At 37.0% G+C, this 20,299-nt stretch overlaps 1 protein-coding gene and 1 long non-coding RNA gene across 2 annotated transcripts; one reads left to right on the forward strand and one right to left on the reverse strand.

Moving 5' to 3' along the window:
• Window positions 1–4,312: 4,312 nt before the first annotated feature.
• LOC115418878 (uncharacterized) lies at window positions 4,313–7,632 on the reverse strand. Its single transcript, XR_003935366.1, has 4 exons — window positions 7,494–7,632; window positions 6,879–6,949; window positions 6,598–6,753; window positions 4,313–4,468 (listed from the first exon to the last, which is right to left on the reverse strand). It is a non-coding gene; the product is annotated as an uncharacterized LOC115418878 (long non-coding RNA).
• An 8,257-nt stretch (window positions 7,633–15,889) lies between these two features.
• Window positions 15,890–19,380, forward strand: ppil1 (peptidylprolyl isomerase (cyclophilin)-like 1). Its single transcript, XM_030133409.1, has 4 exons — window positions 15,890–16,081; window positions 16,348–16,502; window positions 17,237–17,305; window positions 19,124–19,380. Exons 1-4 carry the CDS (start codon window positions 16,026–16,028, stop codon window positions 19,342–19,344), a joined length of 501 nt encoding a protein of 166 aa, XP_029989269.1. The 5' UTR covers window positions 15,890–16,025; the 3' UTR covers window positions 19,345–19,380.
• The last annotated feature ends 919 nt before the right edge of the window (window positions 19,381–20,299 follow it).

Consider the following 20,299-nt stretch of genomic DNA (forward strand, 5'->3'; position numbering starts at 1 on the left):
AACTAATACACTGTGAAAAGAATTAATATGTGCCAGTGAACGCGTGCAGTACATTTGACAAATACTGCTAAAATACTATACATGTAACCATGTTATGCAAATACTATCTGACTAAATGTTCACAATTTTAGCAAGATTTTATAATCAGTAAAGTAATGAGAAAATTTTGATATTGAAAAAAAAAACAAAACTATTTTTGAAGTCACTGATTTAATTATATTTTTTGTATTTCCATCTTTTTTGTTCATGTGTTTTAAATATTTTTAAGAAGTACATTAAATTTGATGTTACTAAATGAAAAGCTGCACTTGTCTGAAAAACTTCCAAGAACATGGTTGGTTTCATTTATCATGAGACATTAATACCATTTAGATAATCTTGTTAAAAATGAGAGGTGTTTCTTGGTGGAGTAGAATGAAATAAATTGCAGCAACAAAGTGGTAATTAATACTCTTAAATTGACCGAGACTCTGAAAAAATTATTAAAATTTGCTAAAATTATTTAGGTAAATGCAACAAATTTTTTGTAGAGCTTTGAAAAAAATAACCCCTGCAAAATATAGTATAATCTAAATTTACGACATTCTAGGTAAATATTCAACAAGTTTAAATCTACTTTTGTTCTAAAGTTAATTAAATATTCAAGCTACCTTAAGTACATTTGACCAATTATTTTAAAATGCATAATACAATATTTCATACGATGTAGAAAGGTCAGCCAGTTATTCAATGTGTTACCAAAACATGAAGATTCAGACACTCAGAGTTGGAAAGTATTTTGAGTGTGTGTGTGTGTGTGTGTACATATATACATATATATACATACATACATACATACATATATATATATATATATATATATATATATATATATATATATATATATATATATATATATATATATATATATATATATATATATATATATGTGTGTGTGTGTGTGTGTGTGTGTGTGTGTATATATATATATATATATATACACACACATATATAATACATATATATATATATACACACACTCACACACACACACACACACACACACACACACATACGTGTATGTATATATATATATGTGTGTGTATTTGTGTGTGTGTGTGTATATGTATATGTGTATGTATGTATGTATATATATATATATATATATATACACACACACACATATATGTGTGTGTGTGTGTGTGTATATATATATATATATATATATATATATATATATACAGGGTGGGGAAGCAAAATTTACAATGAACATTTAGTTGTTTTTTCTCAGCAGGCACTGCGTCAATTGTTTTGAAACCAAACATATATTGATGTCATAATCATACCTAACACTATTATCCATACCTTTTCAGAAACTTTTGCCCATATGAGTAATCAGGAAAGCAAAAGTCCAAGAGTGTGTGATATGCTGAATGCACTCATCACACCTAAGGAGATTTCAAAAATAGCTGGAGTGTCCATAAAGACTGTTTATAATGTAAAGAAGAGAATGACCATGAGCAAAACTGTTACGAGAAAGTCTGGAAGATACTATTAAAGAAGAATGGGAGAAGCTGTCACCCGAATATTTGAGGAACACTTGCGCAAGTTTCAGGAAGCGTGTGAAGGCAGTTACTGAGAAAGAAGGAGGACACATAGAACTAGACAATTTCCACACGCGGAAATCATGAGAGGGGCTTGGGGGTCGGGGGGTCATGTCGGTTCGACGTTGCCAAAGACTTCATGGCCAGAGGGGAATTCTGTGTTCTGAACTCCCATTCACTTTATATGGACAATCTGTGTGTCAAAGTTTGGCAGCTGACGGACGTCACCATTAGTAGTAGTAATAGAAGTAGTAGTAGTATTTTTAGTAGTAGTAGTAGTATTTTTTGTATTAGTAGTAGTAATTTTAGTAGTAGTGGTAGTATCTTTAGTAGTATTTTTAGTATTAGTAGTAGTAGTAGAAGTAGTAGTAGTAGTAGTAGTATTTTTAGTATTAGTAGTAGTAGTAGAAGTAGTAGTAGTAGTAGTAGTATTTTTAGTAGTAGTAGTTGCCACAGCAACGGCGCTGCACTGACACACACAGAGAACGAAACTGACACACAGAGCAGCATGAATAGGCTGAGACTGGATCAGAACAGGTCAGGGTAGTAGTAGTAGTATTTTTAGTAGTAGTAGTAGTAGTAGTAGTAGTATTTTTAGAAGTAGTTGTAATATTTTTAATAGTAGTAATAGTCTTTTTAGTAGTCGTAGTATTTTTATTATTAGTGGTAGTAGTATTTTTAGTAGTAGTAATAGTAGTAGTAGTAGTAGTAGTAGTAGTAGTAGTCTTTTTAGTAGTAGTAATAGTAGTAGTAGTAGTAGTGGTAGCGGTATTAGTAAGAGTAGTAGTAGTAGAAGTAATGGTAGTAGTATGGACTCTTCAGGGTTGCTATGGGAGCAGAAACATGTCCGATTGATTGGGTTTATTGGACACACCTGGGACACAGAGCGGAGGGGCCGTTACCGCAGCAACGGCGCTGCACTGACACACACAGAGAATGAAACTGACACACAGAGCAGCAGGAATAGGCTGAGACTGGATCAGAACAAGTCCCTAAAAACTGCTAATTACAGGAAAACCGTAAAAGATAGGTGAAAACCGAAATGACTGTGAGCTTCAGAGAGACCTGGGGAACACACAGACATAGGTTTTTTTCCCGTACTGTGAGAAATGACTGAGTTAGGGCAGTGTAAAAGCAGTCAACTGACCAAGACAAGAAGGAATCCGATAAAATGGAGAGTTAATGGGGGAAAGAAGGGATGAGCCTCCAAACTAGTGCCTGTCATTTCACTTTAAAAAGAGCTAGGTCTTCAAACATAGGTTCATATGAAGCCCAGGAACCATGGCTACGTTTTTGGAAAAGATCATTTGCCTCCGATCTATCGTTTGGCCGGGAGGGCGAGTTATTCAGAGAATTTTCAGTTGAATTTTCACTGCTCTTACACTCTAGTGTGATGACATCACACACGCTAACTCAGGAAATTTTGAGAATTTTCACTCAACCCAGAGGTTTTTGAAGACTCACCTACTGGAATTTGTAAACCCCATCCTCATACCAAGTACATTCATGCAGAGAGGACAAAAATGCCTGCGTTTTAAAGTTTAAACTAAGTCTGTAGGTGAAAGTATGGCGAAGTAGTAGCGGTCAGAAAAAAGTGGACTTTTCTGACTGATTTTTTTCCTCTCCCCATTCATTTCTATGGGACTTTTTTCGCAAATAACTGCGAAAAATTCACAAGTCTCTACGAAAACAACATAGCACACTATTCCCGATGAAACCGCACGTTTTGATGTATAATTTGCAGGGGTCTTTCCAACGGTTCGGGCCCTATTAACGGACGAAATTTTGTCCGGAAGATGAAGATGAAGATGAAGAATAAATGCGCGGAAGAGTAATAGGTGCTCGTGTTGATGCCCGAGCCCCTAATAATAATAAACGCGTGGAAGAACAATAACAAGAACCTCTCAAGAACAAGAACCTCTCAAGAACCTAACAAGAACCTCTCTCCCATTGCTTTGCAATGGGGGAGAGGTGCTAGTGTCGATGCCCGAGCCCCTAATAAGTATAAACGCACAGAAGAACAATAGGTGCTCGTGTCGATGCCCGAGCTCCTAAATAGAAAACAGAAGAAAATAGAAAACATTAGAAAATAGAAAACTGGAAAATACAAAACAGAAGAAAATAGGAAACAGTAGAAAACCGAAGAAAACAGAAGAAAACAGTAGAAAACAGAAAACAGAAGAAAACAGTAGAAAATAGGAAACAGTAGAAAACCGAAGAAAACAGAATAAAACAGTAGAAAAAAGAAAACAGAAGAAAATAGTAGAAAACAGAAGAAAATAGAAAACAGTAGAAAAAATTAGAAAATAGAAAAAAGAAAACATTACAAAATAGAAAACAGTAGAAAAGAGAAAACAGTAGATTCAGTCCAACTGTTGGACCTGATCTGGAATGGTGACACTGACCTTTGACCCCAGGAATGAATGAACATGACGTCACTGAACTGAAACCTCAGCCTTCATCAGAAACAGCTGTAAATTAAATTAAATTAACAAGAACAAGAATAGAATTGATCAAACGTCAACCATTAACGACTCAAATCAAACACATTTAATGACATTATTATTATTATTATTATTATTATTATTATTATTATTATTATTATTATTATTATTATTATTATTATTAAACGGACAAACAGTGTCTGACTAAACTTCTGGTCTGATTTATTTCATGTGATCTGTTTCTTCTTTGGGACATTGTCTACAAAGTCTGTTCACAGGTTGAATCCATCAGGGCCCGCTGACGTCTAATAACGTCTGCCGCCACAGGAAGTGAGGTCATGTGGGTACCTTGGCCTGGAAGGCCTCCAGGTCCTTCTGATTCTTGGAGTAGATGGTGTGGTGGAGTTGTGTGTTCTGGGCCATGGTCTTGGTGGGGTCCACCTGTGGGATGGATGGAAGACAAGTCGCTAGAGTCCGACAGATTAATCGGGCCAATAATAGCTTATCACCGATTAATCAACATCGGTCAATATGTAACCGGTATATTAACCGAAGTTTTTTGCTGCGTGGAGATTCTGTTGATTCTGTGGAGATTCCTGTGTGTGTGCTGCACACTGCCTGAATACCTGGCCCCTCCCCCTCCCCCACAGACCAGTGAAGTGCAGTAACACCTCTCACACTCACTGGGCTGCAGCAGAGAAGAAGACAAGAGAAACGGACAAAGAAACTGCATTTATTTTACTCCATGGAAAGCTGTGACTTTGTAAAACAATATAACACTACGCTTTAGTGCCCCATGAGAAAAACGTCCTTGAGGAAACATGTTGTCAGGGTACGCCAAGGAGAACATTCTAGTTTTTTTTCACACAAGTCTTAGACAGCAGTGTATGACAGCGTTTTAACGTCATGTAAGTTGCTTCACGGTGAAATAAACAGACATATGCAACTGTTAATCAACATGTCCACCATTATCTAATATCAGACTATTCTACAGCTTTTTAAAGCTGTGTAAGTTGCATCTTTGTGAAATACAGATATATGCACCTGTGAACTCCCATGTCCATCATGAATATCAGAGAAGTATACAGCGTCCCACTTCACTTCATACTGTCATGCAGGATTTACCGGGGCTCATAAATTCACAAGTTATTGTTTTCATTAAAATAATTCTGAAAAGTTCCAAGTAATGTATTTAGTTGTAATTTTATGTATTGCATGTTTTGAAAGCAGCTACATTGTTACATAAAATGTAGTTCAGTCCCTTGTATTAAGTCTAATAATGTGATGCATGTTTGGATTATTTCTCATTTGGTTTGTAGACAACTTTGTTCACTTTTTAATGTTTGCTTCAGCATTTATATTTGAGCTGTTTGCAAATACCCAGTGGCTGCAGATGGAACTTTTCATTAGCTAGTAAATAGGACTAATTGATATTGGTAAGATGTTTTTGTGAATAAGCTTTTTAAAAACACATCATGTATTAGTTTAAAAACACCTCACATTGGCCTATGTATGATCACTTTCAGCTAAATGCAGCCACTTGTTTTTATTTTAAAATGGCCAACTATAGAATCCAATTCTATGCTAATGACCAAAATGCATTAAATGTATATATTTTCATTTCACAGGCAGAGGGGAAGGGTAAAGTGTGGAGACACTTCACAAAAGACTCCACAGGAGCTAGATGAACATCTGCAGTAAAGAGTAAGCCAGGGCTCCAGCACCAGCAAAGAACACTACACATTTATTTATTTATCATTGTTTACAGTTTGATTTTCTTATTTATCATTGTTTACAGTTTGCTTTTTTCTTTCATTGTTTACAGTTTGATTTTCTTATTTATTATTGTGTTTACAGTTTGATTTTCTAATTTATCATTGTTTACAGTTTACTTTTCTTATTTATCATTGTTTACAGTTTGCTTTTCTTATTTATTATTGTTTACAGTTTCCTTTTCTTATTTATCATTGTTTACAGTTTACTTTTCTTATTTTTCATTGTTTACAGTTTGCTTTTCTTATTTTTCATTGTTTACAGTTTCCTTTTCTTATTTATGATTGTTTACAGTTTACTTTTCTTATTTATCAGTGGGTTTACAGTCCTTATGTTGACACTGTTACTAATTAAAGTTGCTTATTTTAATTCAGTAGTCTTCTGCTTCTTTGTGTTGAATCATATGTTGGTTATTATAAGAATTTATGATCATGTACAGTAAATATCCTGCGTATATCCATCCTCTTATTTCATATATCGGCCGATATATTGGCTATTGGCTTTTTTTTTGCCCCCACTATCGGTATCTGCCCCAAAACTCCCATATCGGTCGGGCTCTACAAGTCCCACTATAGAATGTGAACCCATGGCTCTGGGACCCAGGGTTTAAGAGCTGAACAGTCTAGGAGACACCAGGACTGGGTCCAACTGGTCCAGGTGGGTGCAGCTCATCTGTGGCAGTGGTGCCCTTCTGTTGTCATTAAACCTGCTCTCTCAGGATGTTTCCTCATCTACATCTGGTGGCTTTGCTCAGTTTGTCCTGTGGGTCCGGGTTTTGGGGGATGGCGTCCACTCACCTCCTGGTTGTTCTTCTTGAGGATCTCCAGCTCCTCCTCCAGACCCCAGATCTGCGTCTTGGCGTCGGATCTGGTCCGCATCAGCCGGTCCAGGATCTGCTTCAGTTTGGCGGCGGTGGCCTCCGGCAACTGCGGCGCTGCCGGCTCTTCTCACTCCTGCAACACGACGACCACAGGTGAGGATGAACCAAACTGCAGCAGCTCAACAAATCTGAACTCATGAGGACAAACATGTCAAAGCCCAGTGGTCTGCAACTCCAATAACCTGTGTTTGGACTCACTTGTTCTTCAGGTGTCCATCAGCCATCTGGGCGTCGCCCATGGATCCGTACACCTGGATGGCAGTTTGGGTCTGCAGACGACAAACACACACATCACACAACCACGTCCTCCTCTGATCTTTCCAGTGATTCAACTCCATCATGTCTTTATTCCAGGTGAAAGTCCATGCAGGTCCATGACCTCCTGGTCCTGGACTCTAGTGGTCCTGGAAGCTAGTGGCCCTCCTCTGGTTCCCTTTAAATCCTTCTGTTCACTCTCACTATATTCAGCTGGGTCTGTTTTCAGATCTACATTCCTCTGTCTCCTCAGGTGTTCCCCAGGGCTCTGACCCCCATCCACTTTTATTTTTAAAGCAGTGGAAAAACTTTTCTTGACTCCTTAACTTTTTGTTGAACCTCAGCTCTCCTAAATATTTGTGTCTAAATGTGGTTCGGTTCTAAAGGTGTGGCTCCATCTCACACACACACACACACACACACACACACACACACACACACACACTCAAACTAAATGCAGCCAATGGTTGGAATCAGCTTCAACACATGCTGATGTGTATGTGTGTGTGTTTGTGTGTCTGTGGATGTGAGTCTGTTGTGTCCGTGGACTGGACTCACCTTGGACCTGATGATGGACATGGTTTGGAAGCAGGCGGTGTAGTCTCTGGAGGCGGAGTCTCCACTGCTCTCCACCCACTGCCTGGATCAGGTGGAAACTTACCAGAAACCTCACCCTTCACTGGAACCCATGTCTGGACCTCGGCCTTTGTGAACTGTGACTCACAAAGGAAACGTTTTTGTGTTTACTTCAATAAATTAAACCTTCTGATTCCCTGATTCCACAGAACCTGTTCTGCCAGGTAAATGTGTTGGGTCAGTAAACATTGGTTATAAACATCAGTTATCTGGAACCAACAGGTGTGGACGAGTACCGTGGAATCCACCTCTGATCATGAAACTGATAACACCTTGTTATTTGATTTTTTCCACCAGATCTTTACTTGGACATTTTCACCTACATCATCTAAACCAGAATCAGACAATTAAAAGACATAGAACATATATACTCATGAATTAAAGTATGAAAACAGTCAAAGATTAATTAATGAATAGTAAAAACAGATGAGTATAAAATCTGTATCATAGTTCATGAAGTCCCGAATAAATGATGTCATATTTTCCCTTTAATGGTCTGAGTTTCTGTGTTTGTAGAAGGTAAATCTAAGACACATCAGCAGTTCACACACTAGTCTGTTTATGTACAGTCTAATATTTATGGTTCTATTGTTGAACTCACGTCTATATTAACGTCTGCACCTGTACCGCTCACTTTTAACCACTGAAGCCCCACCCCCTACTGTTTATTTAAAAGAACCAATGAATGTTTAGTGCTTTTTGGAATAAATCAGTAATATTTCAGATCAATAAACTGTCATTTAAAGGGTTAAAGTCCTAAAACTGATGGAATGTTTGGTCAATTTGAGCAGGACTGAAGTTTAAGTGATTCATGAAAAAAAGCAAAAAAAAAAAAAAAAAAAAAGATGTTTGATCATTTCAGAGCAGTTTTATATCCAGACTGAGAACATGTGACCAATATTAACAGGACAACAGCTGAAACAAGTAGAAAACAGTAGAAAACAGTAGAAAACAGAAGAAAACAGTAGAAAGTAGAAAACAGTAGAAAACAGAAGAAAACAGTAGAAAATAGAAAACAGTAGAAAATAGTAGAAAACAGAAGAAAATAGAAAACAGTAGAAAACAGAAGAAAACAGTAGAAAATAGAAAACAGTAGAAAATAGTAGAAAACAGAAGAAAATAGAAAACAGAAGAAAATACAAAACAGTAGAAAATAGAAAACAGAAGAAAAACAGAAAACAGAAGAAAACTGTAGAAAATAGTAGAAAACAGTGGAAAATAGAAAACAGAAGAAAACAGTAAAAACAGGACCAATGGCCCTGTGACTTACCGGCACTTCTTATCTCTTATAAAGGGGAAATTTTTCAAAGTTGCCCTGCTGTCACTAGCTTCCCTAAATAGCGTTCCTTCTGCCGTCCAGTAAGGTGAGTCACTTCGCAGGACAACTCCAAAACTTTCTTTTCAGTGCTGGTAGCCATAATCCGTCGCTCATTCGTTTGTTTGTTGTGTTGCTTTTGCCGTCCACCATGGCACTGCAGCCCTAGTCACGTGACAACTGTGACGTCGGTGCAAAGGGTCAATAGTATGATCCACTGAACGGAGGTTAATGATAAAACACATGTTTATTCCTGTCCATGACGTACTGGTCAGTCACAGGAGGACATTCACAGACTGATTCTACCCAAATGTACCACCAACCACACAGGAAATCAGTTCTGTCTGTGTCCATCAGACTGTTTAACTGCACCTTAGAACCACATCACTAGAATTATATACATCTATATATTTGTACACTTATTACCTTTATCTGTTTAATTATCATATTGATAATATATTGTCTAGTACAGAGGTTGTCTAGGGCGTGGACACTTTCCCAGGGGGGGCCTGAGCACATGGGGGTTCACGAGTGACATTGTCATGTGTGCCTGTGGGTGCATTAGTGAGTACTATTGTACATCACAACAGTATAAATCACTCGGCACATACTCCTCACCCACCCCAGTCGCAAATTTGTATTCAGAGGGGGCAGCAGGTAGTCAATGATAGGGTGAGGGGAGCTCACTTTCTCACAGTTTTATCTACAGAGCTATATAACCCACCACGTCCTCCACACACAGGCCATCGGTTAGTGGGCCGTGGTTTGAAAGAAAGGTTGAGAAACCCAGGCTTAGTATATACTGGACACATTGCTGTTCTAATTTTGTGTCTTAAATATGGCTGTCAAAATTAACACGTTAATGCAATTTAGTATATTTTACTGTACATATTTTACTGTAGTATGTACAGCAGTACGAACAAAAGTTTCAGTGAAAAAAATCAGCATCTATAAACCAGAGTGGTGGTATTTAGTGTGACCTTTCTTTTACACTTAACATGTCTTTAATCCTTTTGTTCACTTTCAGATTTTTGACTCCAGGTTTCATTCAACACATGCCAAATATTTCTACAACATTTTTCTGTTTCTTGTCATGGGGTCAGGGGTCACACTAAGTGCTGACCTTAACCTTTACAACCCATTTAGTTCTGTTTTTTGTCTGCCTTTTAAGGCTTTGCACGTATTTCTTGTATTTTCTTGTATCTGAAGAAAAGAGACTGAGAAATAAATATGCATGTTCATTTCAACACTGCAAAAACAACTAATCTAAAGGATGACCAAAACTTTTACACAGCACTATACACATACTATATGTGTCTGTGTGTATATATGTATGTATGTATGTATGTATGTATATACACACACAAATATACATATATATGCATACATACACACACACACACACACACACACACACACACACACACACACACACACATATATATATAATGTATATAATAATAATAATAATAATAATAATAATAATAATAATAATAATAATATGATAATAATAATTAACATATATATATATATATATATATATATATATATATAAAATGCCATTTCATCTTGTGTGTTTAAAAGTTTGTGTTCATCTTTCTTTGAAAAGAAGTTGGTCAGAACTTGACGTCCTTCATTTTGCCTTCTCTCCCTTTCTTTTCTTTCCTTTCTTTTCTGAAATCCTGACCTATTTTTAAAAAACTGTGACATAATGATAAGATTTCTTCTATCATAGAGATGCAACGAGTCACCGTAGCCTAACAAGTAAAGTGCGTTTCTCAAACTCTGTGTGAAGTGAACCATTTTGTGCTTTTCTCAATGAGTGTTCACAGAGTAGTGACAGCAGTCTGTACTTTTATGGAATACAATATTATACCAATTTATAAAATCTAATGCGTGAAGCTTGCATATAAGTCGGTATTTATCATATAATTTAGTTGAAATACAGGAAAAAAAAAAAAAACTTTAACAAAAAAATCTTAACTTCCCATGGGCCCCCCTCTCCCTTGGGCCCCCCACAGCTGTGTAGGTTAACAGCCCTGATCAATGGCCGTGCCAATGACCCTTCATGGACCTGTCGTTGAAACAGTGACGTTCAGGCTGTTAGGGGGAAGTGGGCTCAAAAGACACAGAGACAGGCAGAAAGAGCTCTGGAATAGGTCCAAAACATCTGCTCATTGCGGAAAAACCGTCAAAGATAGGTGAAAACTAAAATGATCATGACTGGCATGAAGAGCTCTGGAACACAAAGATGTGTTTTTCTTCCTTGTACTGTGAGAAATGACAGAGTAACAGCAGTGTAAAAACAGTCAACTTATCAAGAAAACAACAATCTGTTTGTATTGATTTGAATATGAGAAGAGGAGGGAAGAGCCTCAATTCTACTGCCTGCCATTTCACTTTAGAAAGAGCTAGGTCTTCAAACTTAGGTTCATATGAAGCCCAGGAACTGTGACTACATTTTTGGAAAGAATCATTTGCCTCCTATGTATCGTTTGGCCGGGAGGATGAGTTATCCACAAAATTTTGAGGTAATTTTCAGCTGTTTTCACACTCTAATGAGATTGGTATGCCAGTAATGTGTGCTCTGTTTTGGTGTTTTCTGACAAATCTGACACTTTTCTAAGACCCATCTATCAAAAACCGTAAACCTCACCCTCAAACAAGGTACATTTCTGCCTGCGTTTTAAAGTTTAAATGAAGTCTGTAGGTCAAAGTATGGCGAAGCAGTAGCAGTCAGAAACAAGTGGATTTTTGTAGCTGATTTTTTCCTCTCCCCATTCATTTCAATGGGACTTTTTTTGCATGTTTTTTGCCAATAACTCTGCGAAAAATTAATGAATCTCTACCTTGAGTCATAGCACACTATTCCGATGAAACCGCACATTTTGATATATTAATTGCAGGGCTACTCCCAGCGGATTAGGCCCTATTAATCGGTGAAATCTTGTCCGGAAGATGAAAACGGAAGAACAATAGGTACTCGGGCCTTGGGCCCCGAGCCCCTAATAAAAACATTTTCTATTATGTAAATTTTCTTGTGGCAAATAAACTCTCATGACTTTCAATAAACTAATTGGTCATACACTGTCTTTCAATCCCTGCCTCAAAATATTGTAAATTTTGCTTCCCCACCCTGTATATATATATATATATACGTTTATGTTTATGTTTACGCACTTGGCAGACGCTTTTTTCCAAAGCGACTTACAGGGGAAAAACAATTAAATCACTCAATCAATCAAATTTTATCTATATAGCGCCAGATAAATACAGGGTGGGGAAGCAAAATTTACAATATTTTGAGGCAGGGGTTGAAAGACAGTGTATGACCAATTAGTTTATTGAAAGTCATGAGAATTTATTTGCCACAAGAAAATTTACATAATAGAAAATGTTTTTATTCTATGTGTCCTCCTTCTTTCTCAATAACTGCCTTCACACGCTTCCTGAAACTTGAGCAAGTGTTCCTCAAATATTCGGGTGACAACTTCTCCCATTCTTCTTTAATAGTATCTTCCAGACTTTCTCGTAATAGTTTTGCTCATAGTCATTCTCTTCTTTACATTATAAACAGTCTTTATGGACACTCCAACTATTTTTGAAATCTCCTTTGGTGTGACGAGTGCATTCAGCAAATCACACACTCTTTGACGTTTGCTTTCCTGATTACTCATATGGGCAAAAGTTTCTGAAAAGGTATGGATAATAGTGTTAGGTATGATTATGACATCAATATATGTTTGGTTTCAAAACAATTGACATAGTGCCTGCTGAGAAAAAACAACTAAATGTTCATTGTAAATTTTGCTTCCCCACCCTGTATATATATACAGTACAGGCCAAAAGTTTGGACACACCTTCTCATTCTTTGCATTTTCTTTATTTTCATGACTATTTGCATTGTAGATTCTCACTGAAGGCATCAAAACTATGAATGAACACATGTGGAATTATGTACTTAACAAAAAAGTGTGAAATAACTGAAAACATATCTTATATTCTAGTTTCTTCAAAGTAGCCACCCTTAGCTCTGATGACTGTTTTGCACACTCTTGGCATTCTCTTGATGAGCTTCCAGAGGTAGTCACCTGAAATGGTTTCCTAACAGTCTTGAAGAAGTTCCCAGAGATGCTTAGCACTTGTTGACCCTTTTGCCTTCACTCTGCGGTCCAGCTCACCCCAAACCATCTCGATTGGGTTCAGGTCCGGTGACTGTGGAGGCCAGGTCATCTGGCGCAGCACTCCATCACTCTCTTTCTTGGTCAAATATCCCTCACACAGCCTGGAGGTGTGTTTGGGGTCATTGTCCTGTTGAAACATAAATGATGGTCCAACTAAACGCAAACCGGATGGAATGGCATGTCACTTCAGGATGCTGTGGTAGCCATGCTGATTCAGGTTGCCTTCAGTCTTGAATAAATCCCCAACAGCGTCACCAGCAAAGCACCCCCACACCATCACACCTCCCCCTCCATGCTTCACGGTGGGAACCAGGCATGTAGCATCCATCCGTTCACCTTTTCTGCGTCGCACAAAGACACAGCGGTTGGATCCAAAGATCTCAAATTTGGACTCATCAGACCAAAGCACAGATTTCCACTGGTCTAATGTCCATTCCTTGTGTTTCTTGGCCCAAATAAATCTCTTGTGTTTGTTGCCTCTCCTTAGCAGTGGTTTCCTAGCAGCTATTTGACCATGAAGGCCTGATTCACGCAGTCTCCTCTTAACAGTTGTTGTAGAGATGTGTCTGCTGCTAGAGCTCTGTGTGGTATTCATCTGGTCTCTAATCTGAGCTGCTGTTAATTTGCGATTTCTGAGGCTGGTGACTCAGATGAACTTATCTTCAGCATCAGAGGGGACTCTTGGTCTTCCTTTCCTGGGGCGGTCCTCATGTGAGCCAGTTTCGTTGTAGCGCTTGATGGTTTTTGCGACTGCACTTGGGGACACATTCAAAGTTTTTGAAATTTTCTAGACTGACTGACCTTCATTTCTTAAAGTAATGATGGCCACTCGTTTGTCTTTACTTAGCTGATTGGTTCTCGCCATAATATGTATTCTAACAGTTGTCCAATAGGGCTGTCAGCTGTGCATCAACCTGACTTCTGCACAACACAACTGATGGTCCCAACCCCATCAATAAGGCAAGAAATTGCACTAAGTAACCCTGACAAGGCACAGCTATGAAGTGAAAACCATTTCAGGTGACTACCTCTTGATGCTCATCAAGAGAATGCCAAGGGTGTGCAAGGCAGTCATCAGAGCTAAGGGTGGCTACTTTGAAGAAACTAGAATATAAGAGATGTTTTCAGTTATTTCACACTTTTTTGTTAAGTACATAATTCCACATGTGTTCATTCATAGTTTTGATGCCTTCAGTGAGAATCTACAATGTAAATAGTCATGAAAATAAAGAAAATGCGAAGAATGAAAAGGTGTGTCCAAACTTTTGGCCTGTACTGTATGTATGTATGTATGTATGTATGTATGTATATATATATATATATATATATATATATATATATATATATATATATATATATATATATATATATATATATATATATATATATACACACACACACATATATATATATATTATTTTGTTTATTTATTTATTTTTCATTTACTCTGACAGGATCTGTGATGGTCAGGCTCAGGCAGTGTTTGACACATTCAAGCTTAGATCATGTTTTTAATGTTTACTGCTTTTATACTGATTCAGTCACATTTCTGCTGCCACACGTGTTTTGGTTTTAACCTCATACATAAAGTATTTTCATACGTGACATTCCTCATTTGTTCATTGTTTTCCTAGAGGGTTCACAGCTCACATGTAGTGCCTTAAGCTTAGAGTGTTACTAGAATAGTTTTGGCTGCGCTTCTGTTGGCCATACATCTTCTGTCAACTGATCATAAATCTTTACTTCCATTATCTATTTATCATAATCTCAGTGGTATGAAATACTTTTTCACACCATGGCTATGCTCTGGGCTTTAGGCTACATGTATGTGGACTTTCACATATAAACCTCTCCTTGGGCAGCTTCCTTTTTTTTTTTGTTTTTTTTGTTTTTTTTTTTGTTCATACATATGTAAAAAATTGAGTTTTCCTTCTGTTTCTTGGTGTCGTGAGATTTCAGAATTCTCCCCCCAAGTAAAATGTGATATGCTATCTGAACTGCGTACTCATTTTCACATGATCTGAGAGTATTACAGGGCTTTGGGAAAAAGCCAAAAGTGACTGGTTGCTTGCTTTAACCCATAAAGACCCAGTGGTAGTTCCCAAATGAAGTAAGTGACTGTATTTGTAAGTGATTTATCACCATTTATTATAATATTATCCTTTGTATTTAGCATTTTTCAGTGAAAATCAAGAATTTTCCTATATTTAATTCATAGATCATGTAATGTTAATAAAAGCTTAGAACAAAGTTGATGGTTATTGTATCAAAAACAGAGAAAGCAGAGGAAAAAGTGACTTTTTCACCAAATATTTCAGCAAATGAAGGTTGGAACAAGTGTCTCCTAACACTGTCATTTGTCAAACTACATGGGTTTTACTAATGACATGTGGATATAACTTGATTAAATAAGGGATTTAATTGTCAAAATAGTACATCTATGCATGAAGATGTAAATGCATGTGTATGGAGAGAAAAGGGGGACAGGAATAAACACATGTATACTTCCTTCCACTCCTGCTGAAACATATATATTGGGTTTGATACTAAACTAATATGATTTAATTTGCTTTATTTTCGTGTAAAATAGGTGGACTGTTCAGGATAATTTTATTGATAATCAAATGATTTCAAATATTGCACACATATTTAAATAATAAGAAGTGTGCGTGTATATTTCAGTCTGTATTGGGCAACTTCGTCACCAAACCTCATGTTTTCTTACTCACTTCAGTGTCTTCGACGAATCCGTTGTTTCTTTTTGTCCTGTAGAGGGCAGCTGATGTTTGTTACAAACTTCCGGTACACAGCGGAAATGAGCAGCACCACAGAAGAAGAAACGTCATTCGAAATGAATTGAACCTGTCTTTTACTCGTGTGTACATAGACATCGCACATTTTTAAATTACACTGTATTTCTGTAATTATCCTTCATAGTAGTTGGTAAGAGAAATAATGTCGGGGATTCCTCCAGATACGTGGCAGCCGCAAACAGTGGCTTTGGAAACGACGTAAGTTTGTATTTAATGATGCGGGATGCTAATTCAGTTAGCAGTCTGTTAGCTACTTGCTGGTTTTTTATTTTATTTGTTATAGACATTTCGTACAGGATTTCAGATAATTTTATGCACCAGCTTACAAGAAAACAACAACAAATTTGTACATTTTTGGTTTATTACCCCGTTACCGTACTTCCGTAATGATGTGGTCAGGGGTCAGATTACTGAATGTGATCTGCAGTATACGTGTGAAATGTTGCTGACTTATTTTTCTGCAGGATGGGGACGATTTCGGTGGAGCTCTACTGGAAACACGCACCAAAGACCTGCAAGAACTTTGCTGAGCTGGCCAGGAGAGGTTACTATAACAACACAAAGTTTCACAGGATAATTAAAGATTTCATGGTACAGGGAGGAGACCCCACAGGCACAGGTTGGTTCATCACATACACTGAATCCAAAACTGTGTTCCAGGTTAGGCATTAATGATGTTTTGATTTGTTTCCCAAGAACACCCTGCACAAGATTTTTGTATTATAAAGGTCAGATCAATCTGTGTTGTCAGATCATATGCTATATTTTAAATTAATAGCTTTCATGTACAGTTCAACATAAGTAAAGTTCCCATTGAATAATGAATTGAACTGCTTGAATCTATTTTTCAATAATTAAGACAAAATGATAGTGTCCATTCCAAAAATTTGTAAGCATTTATTTTGAACCCAAAGTCTTGCTAGGAAATGTCAGTAGTATTACATAAAGGTTTTCTTTGTAAATGAATAAAACTATATCTTATGGCATTTGAAAAGTTATCAGTTTTGTCAAATCTTGGTAGAAAAATAATCACTCAACAAAAATCTGTACCATGTAGATTTTCAGATTGTTTGATGTTCAGTCTCAGATTTGGTGATTCCTCACTTTTAGCTTGATAGTCAGTCCAATGTTTTGTTTTGTTTTGTTTTGGCATGTTCAGTTTTTTTTTTTTTTCTAGAAATACAAAGGGAGGTGATACTGGCTGTCTTTTTTTTTTTTTTTATTCCAAATGATCATTATTATACCTGCCTTTAGAAATGTACTATCGGTTGATCTTCATTGTTTTATAAATTTTGTTTTCAACTCAGATACCTGACTTAAGACTAAGCCAAGAGTTTACATGTCTTCCAACAGGTCGAGGTGGTGCCTCCATATTTGGTAAACAGTTTGAGGATGAACTGAATCCAGAGCTCAAATTTACAGGTAAGTCACCTATTTATTTGGCAAAGAAAATTTGGCCCTTGTCAAAGTCGCTCAACACTGCTCATCAACTTCGAGGACTAAAGTTCACTTGCTTCCGTATATATGCCACCCATTGAAAGGTCCCATGGTAAACAGATACTCAATATTCTCACCACTTCATATGTTAATGGTCATAGTGTTGTGGCTGATTGTGTATTTATAGAGGGAACAGGTCACTCAGTGTTTAAGTATGCCAAGGGATATTAAAATGTGTAGTTTTTGCTGTTTTCCTTAAAGGTGCGGGAGACTTTTGTCACCAATTTTTCATCAAATCTGTAAAACCCCAGTCCTAGTCTAAGTATCACAAATCTGTAAGTCTTTCTGTGATTATTCACCTTAATCTCTTCCCTCACGGTGAACAATTTCGAAGTGTACTCCACCATAAACAAACCATTTGTTTACAAACAGAGCTGGTAGGTAACTCGGGCATCTTCGGAGTTTTGTCACAACGTGCATTGTGGGAAGCGGAGGTTCGCGCAGCCACCTGGCAGCAGCAGTGCAACCATATGATGTCATATGGGTGCAACAAACATGACGCGGAAATGGCTGGAGGGAAGTGGAATTCCAGCCATTTCTGCGTCATGTTTGTTGCAGCTGCTGCTGCCAGGTGGAGCTCTACTTGCTCTGCTTCTCTCCAGCCATTTCCGCATTTTAGCCGTTTCTGTGACAAAACTCCGAAGATGCTCGAGTTACCTACTGGCTCTGTTTGTAAACAAATGGTTTGTTTATGGTGGAGTACCCTTCGAAATTGTTCACATTGAGGGAAGAGATTCAGGTGAATAATCACAGAAAGACTTACGGATTCGTGATACTTAGGCTATGACTGGGGTTTTACAGATTTGATGAAAAATTGGTGATGGAAGTCTCCCATGGCTTTAAGGGCCAGATCAAGTGGTGACACAGAGACACGTTTCATGTTCAATAAGCTCTGTGTTGAAAACTAAATAACTTATCTCCATGTTTAATACATGTATGAATAGGTCTCAGTAAGTATGTACACATGACACAAATGTTAGATGTTACAGAAATAAAATTTTGGGGTAAAATACTTAAATTACTGCTGTGTGACATAGGGACTCAAAATGAACATCCTTTTTTTCACTTTATGCAAATGTACAAAAGATACAGTTCTCTTAAGAAATTGATACTAAGTGAAACAGGGCTTTATCTATGATGTTAAACTACAATTGGATAAAAATGTTTAAATGATAAGTTTTTATTAACACAAATATGTTGTGACATGGGGACAGCAGTTTGCCACTTTGTTCAGTGGTCATAATAAAAGACTTTGCTGGAAATAAAACACTACAAATAATAACACATTACAACTGAAGTGATATATACAGCTAATAGCAGAGCATATTTTACAAATAATTTGATTGTACACAACCTTTCTATATTCTTGTACCTAAAATATCACTTATACAAGCAAGACAAAATATTATTAAAGTTAATGGTGCATTTACATATATGTCAGAAGTGTAACTTTACATAATTAGTTATATGTTTTTTTTCCTACAAGTGATACTGAAATTTTGTAAACAATTCCATAAAATAGTTCTTAAGATAAAAAAAAGAGCTTATTTGAGAAATGATAGGTGAAACTTAAATATTTGACACTGATGTTCACTTTTGCTTGATCTGGCTCTTAACCATTTCTTGACTTAAAATTTCAAGACTAACTGATGTTATTTGTGCTCTTCTACCAGAGATGTTACACAAATGTGACAATAATTACAGAACTGTAATTGCCTATTCTCATGTGTGTCTTTCTTTTAGGTGCTGGTATTCTGGCAATGGCCAATGCAGGACCAGACACGAATGGAAGCCAGTTTTTTCTTACTCTTGCACCGACTCAGTGGTTGGATGGAAAACACAGCATTTTTGGAAGAGTTTGTCAGGGGTTGGGGGTGCTGAACCGGATCGGGATGGTGGAGACAAATTCTCAAGACAGACCAGCTGATGACATCAAAATTATCAGAGCTAATGTGCCTAATTAAAAAAAAAAGTAGCAATCACTTTTTTTTGTACTTTTTTTTTTTTTTTTAATAAATGGTTAGAAAATGTTGATGTGTTGAACTCATATTTTCCCCAATAGGTTACAACATGAATTAGTGAAAGAAGTGTACATCTTAGTTAAGAGTCTGTGAGTGGAAACCTTAGAAAAGGGTATTTGAAGCAAGAAATGAGTATTTACAGTGTCTGTCAAAAGTTTGGAAACCCAAAGTTTGATGTCAGTCTGCCCCAGGGCAGCTGTGGCTTCAGATGTACAGGGGTTGGACAAAATAATGGAAACACCTAACACTGTGGCATCACAGAAGGTGTTTCCATTATTTTGTCCAACCCCTGTAGTTTACCACCACCAGAATGTGAATGTGTGAGTGAATGAATAATGGATCCATTGTACACGCTTTGAGTATGCGTTCACAGAAAAGCGCTATATAAATCTAATCCATTATTATTATTATTATTATTATTATTAAATGACACGTGTGTTCATTTGTTGATATGCAGCAAGTATCAGGGATTATTTTGACCAAACAACTATATACATGTAAGCAGTGGTGTAGTGGTCCCTGGAGAAGTGGGTATACTCTGAATTTTTGCCTTTTTTTTTAAGTAGTCCAGAAAAACGCCGTTTTAGAAACATTGACATGTAAGACTACTCTATTTCGTTAACCCAAAATCCATCAGTAGTGTTTGCTCACTATTATAAAATGATCATGACTTGATCAGGAGCAGTTTTTAGGTATTACTGGTCACACAAGCAGCTGCATGAATGTAAATGTATTTAACATGAGGCAAACATAGGATAACGTTAGCCTTTCATAATGCAGCCTTTCATAATGCTGGCCTTTCATAACATTAGCCTTTTATAATGTTAACCTTTCATAATGCTCACCTTTCATAACATTAGCCTTTTATTATGTTAACCTTTCATAACATTAGGCTTTC

Source organism: Sphaeramia orbicularis, chromosome 5, assembly GCF_902148855.1.
Source record: "Sphaeramia orbicularis chromosome 5, fSphaOr1.1, whole genome shotgun sequence".
Taxonomy (NCBI): domain Eukaryota; kingdom Metazoa; phylum Chordata; class Actinopteri; order Kurtiformes; family Apogonidae; genus Sphaeramia; species Sphaeramia orbicularis.

What these genes read in the sequence shown, in the direction of transcription:
- ppil1 (XM_030133409.1), top strand. Translation starts at nt 16,026, where the DNA reads ATGTCGGGGATTCCTCCAGATACGTGGCAGCCGCAAACAGTGGCTTTG. An exon ending in ACAGTGGCTTTGGAAACGAC is followed by an intron (nt 16,082 to 16,347) that starts GTAAGTTTGTAT and finishes ATTTTTCTGCAG; the next exon opens with GATGGGGACGATTTCGGTGG. An exon ending in AGGAGACCCCACAGGCACAG is followed by an intron (nt 16,503 to 17,236) that starts GTTGGTTCATCA and finishes GTCTTCCAACAG; the next exon opens with GTCGAGGTGGTGCCTCCATA.